The sequence below is a fragment of the Poromitra crassiceps genome (genome assembly GCF_964638095.1).
Source record: "Poromitra crassiceps genome assembly, contig: HAP1_SCAFFOLD_2030, whole genome shotgun sequence".
Classification (NCBI taxonomy): Eukaryota; Metazoa; Chordata; class Actinopteri; order Beryciformes; family Melamphaidae; genus Poromitra; species Poromitra crassiceps.
The window spans coordinates 10,001-17,919 of NW_028150393.1; the positions used below are offsets into that span (position 1 = coordinate 10,001).

A 7,919-nucleotide genomic window follows, 5' to 3' on the forward strand; every position below is an offset into this window, starting at 1 on the left:
GAAGTCCAGACCAAACTGTGAGAGCGAAACAGAATGTGAGGTCACGTGATCAGGAGGGTTTTACCAGGGCACGCATGCACGCGCGCGCGCACACACACACACACACACACACACACACACACACACACACACACACACACACACACACACACACACCACACTTCTACACATTGATAATAACATACATCGGTGTCAGGATGGAATAATGTGTTTCTTACCCCCACCACCACCACCACCACCACCACCACCCCTCTCCATCTCTCTGTCTTCCAGTGGGAGAAGCTCCAGATGTCGAAGAGTGAGAGGAGAAAGATCTTCTGTTCGGTGTTGTTTCACCTGATAGCCATAGGGTGTGTGTTGTGGTCAGTCTATGTTCTGGTCAAGAGAACTGCGGAAGAGATCAGGCTTGGCAGGGACGGTCAGTACTTTCCCACTTCCCTCCCCTCTCACATACCAGGGCCATGCAGAGCAATTTCAGAAACTTGAGTCTGATCATGTGTGATCGGTGAAAAGGAATCTATAGCTTTTCACATACAGAACAATGACCAATTATTCTGTCATTTAATGGTAATTTCTAACCAGTTAATTTCCCCATTATGTAGTTTTAACGCATTTGTGCTTGAACTCTAATATGCAACATTATACTGTAAAAGACTGAAAGTATTGAATTTTTTTTTACACTAATCCAATTTCTGCCACCTAAATTCATAGCAGAGCAAGGACAGTAGAGTGATGGTCAGAATGGCTCAGTGTAGTGATGCATGGCAACTTACCTGTTTAGTGTTGACAGACTGATCTCTGCCTGCCTGACTGGTTATGTGACTTTCAATACAAGATGTAGCATCCTGTGTGTATTCTTGCATTCACTCAATCTATAGTGACACTATAGTGAAAAGTGTGTGCATGTGTGTATGTGTCCTATACCACTCCTCAGTGTGACACTGCCTTTAGACACATTCATGAGGACTACGGAAATATGGAAGCCAAATTCAGCAGTATTTGATAGATGGCTGTTAGTAATATAATAATAATATTGATGCCTGTAAAGATAAGATTTTGCGAATTTGAGCAATCTAAGCTTAATTTGCTTAATTTAAGCATTTAGCTGAGGCTCTTATCCTGAGCAGCTTTCTATGAACAGGTTCAGAGTCTTTCTGAAAGACACAATACATTATGACTGTTGATGGATACATACAGTTTGATGCAAACTGCTGCCTCAATTTGTTCCAGTCTGTTGCACATTTGCACAAGTACTGCAAATTGAGCCCTCGCTGCTTTGAATTCACTCTCCCTGCAACAGCTACTTTCATTAGCATTGTTTTGGTTTGCATGTGACAGTGTGGCGTAATTGTGCTGTGATGGTGGTGTATCTGTGTAGTCTTATAGAGACAAAAAAAATAGATGCAGCATGGTAGGAACATTTTATATTCCAGTATATATTAACATTACATACGGTAGAAGTGTAGACTAGAGTAGCTTCTACAAAGATTACAGAGAAACTACACTTACTCTTGATTTCAGATGAATTGTGGAGAGTTGCTCTGATGAAGTACTATACGCCAGAGGGTAAGCTCAGTTCTGTACACACTAGCCATGTTGGTCCCTGACACATCCAGCAGGTTGACCCATAACCCATCGTCATGTGTGTGTATGTGTGTATGTGTGTGTGTGTGTGTGTGCATGTGTGTGCGCGCGCACGCGCACCTCAGGTGTCCTGGAGTGGCCGTTCTGGACCAAGCTGATCGTGGTGGCCATAGGCTTCACCGGCGGCCTGATCTTCATGTACATCCAGTGTAAAGTCTACCTGCAGCTGTGGCGCCGCCTCAAGGCCTTCAACCGCATCATCACTGTGCAGAACTGCCCCGAGAAAGGCCTGCGCCCCCCTCAGGCCCGGCCCGCCGCCCTGGCCAACGGCAAGCACCAAACCGCAGAAGTTCCCATTAGCTCCACCCCCGCCGCCGCAGCGCCGGCGTGCAGTCAGACGGACTCGGACCAGTCGGTGGAGGCTGCCGTGGCACCTGCCCTGAACCCTGTCTGACTCTCCTGTCTGTGAGAGGCGTGAGTACAGTAGGGTGTGACGATGACTCACTGGGTGTTGAGAGAGTTTTGTTGTGTGCTTCTCGTCTCCTGTGATCACTGATCTTGTGAGTCACAATGTGTGGATTCAAATGAAACAACCTACCCAGTCCTTCAATGATGAAGGAATGCTAACGAGAGGGGGGGGGGGAGGGGGGGGCAGCCGTGAAATGGAGGTGCAGACAGTGGACAGAAGGTCAAGACCGAATGTGGAAAAAAACAGCGGGTGAGGAGAAGACAAGGAAGTCATGCGAGGCTGTTTTATTACTGTATGTATGCATTTTTTGAAATTGCATTTAAGTGGGTCAAAGGTGAGAGAGTAAAAAAAGTACAAAAAGGCACGCACATCCAGTGAGGGGTTAAAACCAGGTGCAGGACCGAAGTGCAGATAAGTAATAAAAATAGAGTCCGCACACTGGCAGCTGCTCCCAAATATTTATTTGACCACAAAAAAGTGACGTTTCGGGCAAGGCCCTTCCTCAGACATAAATGAAGTGTAGGGACACACCCCTTAAGTACCCTCGCAGGGGTCACCTGACACATCATGTGATACATAAAATTAAACATACAGTGCACTTGTTCACATAATCAAATGGCAACTGGCAATATCAAAACATAATTGTCTCAAAGGACAATAATGGAAGTATTCAGAACAACTTGAATATCACATAAACTGGGGTTATCAGGCATAAACCGTCATAATGAAATGTAATATTTAAGAAGAAAGTGTGATGTGAACTATTACAAGGTGGTCTCTACTACTTTAAAATTGTGGTAGTAGTAAAAAGGTATATGAAGATACCACAGCTGTGAAGAAAATGACACAGGACAGAGATACTAGACAGAGCAATATTCACTACAATGTAGACATAATGAGATTAGCACACAGAAAAGCACAAAAGCACACCTACAAGCACACCTGCAAAAGGACTACAAATGACTACAAAAATGGCCGCAAGTCAAAATCTTCGTTCAAAAAACAGCGGGTGAGGAGAGGACAAGGAAGTCATGTGAGGCTGTTTTATTACTGTATGTACGGTATGCATTTTTTGAAATTGCATTTAAGTGGGTCAAAGGTGAGAGAGAACACCCTATAGACGCTGATTCTAGCTAATAGCTATTAAGCAACTCTCCTTCTAGACAATCTTCAGACACCAAAGAGTTACATATACTGAAAAACTAAATTGAGTGATTTAAGCAGTGTCTGTAGCTCAGTCTGACGCATGTATAAAATAGAATGTGTTGAAAAAGTTGAAGCAATTTGTCTTAAATATTTCCTAAAATAGCAAATCCCAAGTAGCCCAGTTGTCACATTTTGCTTGACAGTATACAGCTTTACATGGTCCTGCTCTGCCAGGTAACGTTATCAATATTATTGGTATATTTGTTATCACTGTGATGGTTCCCATTCTAATCTTGTTTTGTACATTAGAGTTAACAGTGGTTGTGGTTGTAGATGGGGACTTGGACTTGAGTCACACAGTGACTTGACTTGAGACTCATCTTCAAAGACTTAAGACTTGACTTGGATTTGAGGTTTGGGACTTGTGAACAATCTTTTTTTGGGGGGGGTGCAGTAACATGCACCAAAATGTCTATTAATGCCATCCAAACAATGCTGATACTGTATTCTAATGAGTAGAATACACTGTAAAATCCTCACATCTATATCTATTAGAATCTAATCTAATAGATAAAGGTGTGAGGATAATACAGTACGTTTTGAATTCCTTAGTTTTAGCTATGCAGTGTTCGAAGCAAACTGGATGGCATGTAGCAGATGATAGAACGCTCATCCATAAGAGATTTGACTTAGACTTGTGACAAAAGAGTTGAGACTTGACCCTCAAAGACTTGAGACTTGACTTGGACTTGCTAAAACTGACTTGTGAGCATCTCTGGTTGTAGATTTAGATTGACACAATATGTGATTGACCATTAACTCTATAAATTGCAACATTTATTTACACCTTTCTACAGTTTTAATTAGGTGTTTACCAGTCAACATCACAGAAAAATAAAATTTCACTCTTATATCCACCACAGTATTAAGAGCATTCAATTTCTATGTCGCAACCTTTTTTCTATTTCTGATTGGATGAAAATTAGTTTTCAAGTGACATAGAATGCAAATGTGTTTGTTCAATAAACAATGAATGTAGATCCACTCACTATGCTTGTGTGAAATTACTGAGCAACAAGACATAAAAGACATGGATCTCTGAATGTTTTGTCGCCATCTCTGAATGTTTTGTCGCCATCTACTGGTCAATGTTGGAAGAGCAGCAAGCTTCAGTTGAAGCATGAAGGCACACAGTACACACGTACACTTTTTTTTTTACAGTGTAAAAAAAAAAAAAGTCTATAAATACAGCTCTAGGCCTGATTTGATGGTGTTCAGTTCCACAGGTAATTCAGTTCTACTGTACTGCTGTCCTGGATGGATGACTGAGGCTTTGATATTGAGCCACGGCCTCAATCTGAGTCTGACAGCAATGCATCGTCCACCTGGTCATCATCATCATCATCGTCTCCCGCCTCATTTTTCTCCTCTTCTTCGTTCTTTCTGTCCACTCCTTTTTTAGACACCTTTCGCAGTTTAATGTTTGGAAGTTTCTTCAAATCGCCAGACCATTCTCTGCAAAATCACAAAACAACATCCCATGTTATCAGACAGCATGTTCATTTAAGACAAGATATGCCACAGTAGCAACTAGCAGAACAGTACCAGGGGAAATTAAGTACAGAAGATAATAAAGAGAATGTGGTAATAAGATTAAAAAGAAAGTAAGGTGCATAATATAAAACTATAGACAGAGCAAAAATGTAAATAAATGCAAACAATAATAACAAATGCATATCCATATATATGTACTGTATATATACATAATCAGTAGTTTTGACTGGTCCAATGTGTTAAGTCTACAGTTGAATCAACTTGAATCCAAAACGGTCATCCTTTCCTTTCACTATGTAAAGCAGTGGAGTCTTTCTCTCCAAAGCATGTTTGTGAAAGGAAGAAAAGAAAAGAAAAAAAGTTTTTTTCTTTTTCTTTTCATGGCTCTTAATGTGCTTTATGGAGGAGGCAGCTAAATGATACAGATGACTCAATGACTGTCTCAACGGGCTAGCTATGTGTTTGAATCCTCGGCACGATCATATTCTATATGTAGTTATGAAACTGAATGGTCAGGGCCTCTGCTTATTGCAAATACAATGTACTAAGCGTAAATAAAAAGGTAATCTTTGCACTACCATGGTGTGTACGTCAGGTGCGTAGGAGGAACATCTTGTTTAGGTACGTAGGAGGAAAGTCTCACTAAAGTGAAGTCAGTGTGCGGAAGTCTACTGCTTCTACGACTAAATACACTGACTGTACTGAATCTTCAGTTTGGGCTGGAGGATTTCATTCCCATCAACTAACCTGAATGTTTTCAGATGCTTTGCATTGATGATGTCTGGAATCTCTGTGAAGACACAACATAGAGCATTATGACTCATTCTAAAATAGGTTTGTGCATGTGTGTTTGTAAGAGAGGGACTCACCAAATCCATTGCTCTCATATTCCGCCCGCTCTCGCTCTACAGTCTGTTTGATGGCAGCCTCTCTGGCACCATGGCCACCCTGCCGACCCTTGATCCCATTCATCAACTCAATCTGCTCAAGTTCGGAATCAAATCTTTGAAGGTACCTAAACAAACACATGGAAACACAAAATTGTGCATTCTATTATAGGTATAGAAAACTACAGACAACTTGGACAGAAGAGAGGTTAGAGGTACTTCTAACAACACAAAATCCACAACATTAAGCCAAAAATACAATTCTCCATGTGCCGATCAATCTTTGTGATATAATACTAAAACCAGAACACTAACCACTAAAAACAGACCATTTTAAGAATTAGAAAGACAAACATGTATGTCTGAAAATTAACAAAAAATGTAAATCAAAACTAAAATGACTAGTGACAATCACAATTTATTTTTTCTTTTACATTTCAATTATGTCACAGGCATCTTCTTTTGTGAATGTTGTCTTTGTAGGATCCAACTGCTTCTGGAACCACGACAGTTTCTCACCTGCAAGTCAAGAGAGCGAGAGAGACAGAGAGTGTGCTTTTTATACTTCCACCTGCTTGCCATGTAAAATATGCAAAAACACAAAAAGATACATTTTGAGGCAACTCACCAATGCTGCTCAGACGTGTGGCTTTCTCATTCTTCTGCCTACAGTCAAGTATAGAACAAAAAAACATTGAAATTAAAGCTGTGCCATCACCCACAGCACTTTCTTTGGGGAGAGTTTGTGACATTCAGTAGCCCATTTAGTTTTATTTTAACCTTTTACATTTGCAGAAATCTAGTTGTAGTTCATTTTATCGGTAGATAGACTAGATACTTCATTTTAGCCATGTTATATGAATGAAAACCATGTTTTTCCTTAAAAACAAAGCAAGTGTGATGTCACCTATCACCAGGCACCGAAGATCAACCAATAGCAGATAAGATACATAAGATAGTACTTTTTATCCCCTTGGAGAAATCCATCCAGGTACCACAGCAGCAACTAGCAGACAATGCCAAGGAAGTCAAGCATAATTCAAGTATTACAGGGATGCAAAGTCATGTATAGTGAAAAAGGTGGCAGACACAAAATCATTCACTTAAGTGCCCTATTTAGTATTTTGTATGGAAAAGGGTGACTGTCACCTAAAGGTGACTAGTTTGCATCCCTGGATAGAAGGAAGGTAATAGAAGAAACAGCAAGCACATGGCCATTTCAGTGGCATCATGCTTTTGACCATCAGATGTCGGGCTTTACACATACTTGCGTTTGGGGTTTACTATTAATAAGTAGTCTTGTGATTTCTCATGATCAATATCTTAATAATGGCTCAGCTCGTTATGTATCTGCAGACCTCTCTTTCTTCCCCAGTCGCAGCTCCTCTCGGGCGAGGTAGGCAGCTTTCCTGCTGAACGGATGCACAGCCTTCTCCGCCCGGACTTTTCCTTTCTGCGCCTTGGGCTGAAACACACAGCGACACGGTTAAAACCACTACTTTATTTATTGGTGTTACGGTACAGATCAAACATAACTTGCACGCTAACTACTTAATACCATTTTAACTGTAAAAGCACGCGTGGATCCTCTGTTGACAACTGAACGGAAGTGGACTGGTCCGTCTGTCAAATATGCCAGAGTCGAGTTGCGGACGATGGTGTAACAAAGTTCCGGCTTCCATTGGGTACCGAAGTTCGTCAGCAATTCATTAAAACCAAGTTTCACTGTGAAACTACTTAAAAAACGAAGATAATTAAACTTTCTGCCGGTTCAAATATGTTTTTCTAATGATTTCTCTTTGTCTCTTCACAAAATATTCATTATAAATTATATAGCCGGCTGTCGTCGTGGGTTTATGGTGCATTTTCAGGTCATTTTTATTTCAGACAGACAGACAGACAGACAGACAGACAGACAGACAGAGAGACAGAAAGACAGACAGACAGACAGACAGACAGACAGACAGACAGACAGACAGACAGACAGACAGACAGACAGACAGAAAGACAGTTGGAATCTCTCAGTTTTATGAGTGCATAAGCCTGTGTGTCATCTAGGCTACTTATGGATGGAATTATAATGAAAATAAATTATTCCCCTTTTTCCTGGGGACCCCCTGGAACTCCCTCATGGACGCCTGGGGGTCTCTCCAGACCCCATTGAGAACCACTGGCCTAATTGATTGGTTTTCCAATTGCGTTTGGCTTTTCTGCCTTCTCTCCTTACTGCGTGCGTTGCGTAGGCCTACTCATTTACACAGGTTTACTTTGTCATGTGT

General features: G+C 41.2%; 2 protein-coding genes across 2 annotated transcripts in view; one reads left to right on the forward strand and one right to left on the reverse strand.

The window, feature by feature from the left end:
* LOC310772120 (E3 ubiquitin-protein ligase MARCHF8-like) overlaps window positions 1-2,038 on the forward strand; it is a gene marked incomplete at both ends in the record, with an annotated part of 9,113 nt that extends 7,075 nt beyond the window's left edge. The window contains 2 exons of the mRNA XM_083664576.1: window positions 274-418; window positions 1,710-2,038. Of these exons, the coding sequence (XP_083520702.1) occupies window positions 274-418; window positions 1,710-2,038 (474 nt within the window). The remainder of the gene's footprint in view (window positions 1-273; window positions 419-1,709) is intronic.
* A 523-nt stretch (window positions 2,039-2,561) lies between these two features.
* On the reverse strand, window positions 2,562-7,249 carry LOC310772121 (translation machinery-associated protein 16-like). Its single transcript, XM_083664577.1, has 7 exons — window positions 7,199-7,249; window positions 6,999-7,105; window positions 6,269-6,306; window positions 6,075-6,159; window positions 5,623-5,768; window positions 5,501-5,543; window positions 2,562-4,714 (listed from the first exon to the last, which is right to left on the reverse strand). The coding sequence occupies exons 1-7, from the start codon at window positions 7,199-7,201 to the stop codon at window positions 4,552-4,554; spliced, it is 585 nt and encodes a 194-aa protein (XP_083520703.1). The 5' UTR covers window positions 7,202-7,249; the 3' UTR covers window positions 2,562-4,551.
* Window positions 7,250-7,919: the final 670 nt, after the last annotated feature.

Coding starts and splice junctions, on each gene's coding strand:
- LOC310772121 (XM_083664577.1), bottom strand. Junction 5,769..6,074: donor GCCTGTGACATAATTGAAAT/GTAAAAGAAAAA, acceptor GTGTTTGTTTAG/GTACCTTCAAAGATTTGATT. Junction 4,715..5,500: donor AAGCATCTGAAAACATTCAG/GTTAGTTGATGG, acceptor GTGATTTTGCAG/AGAATGGTCTGGCGATTTGA.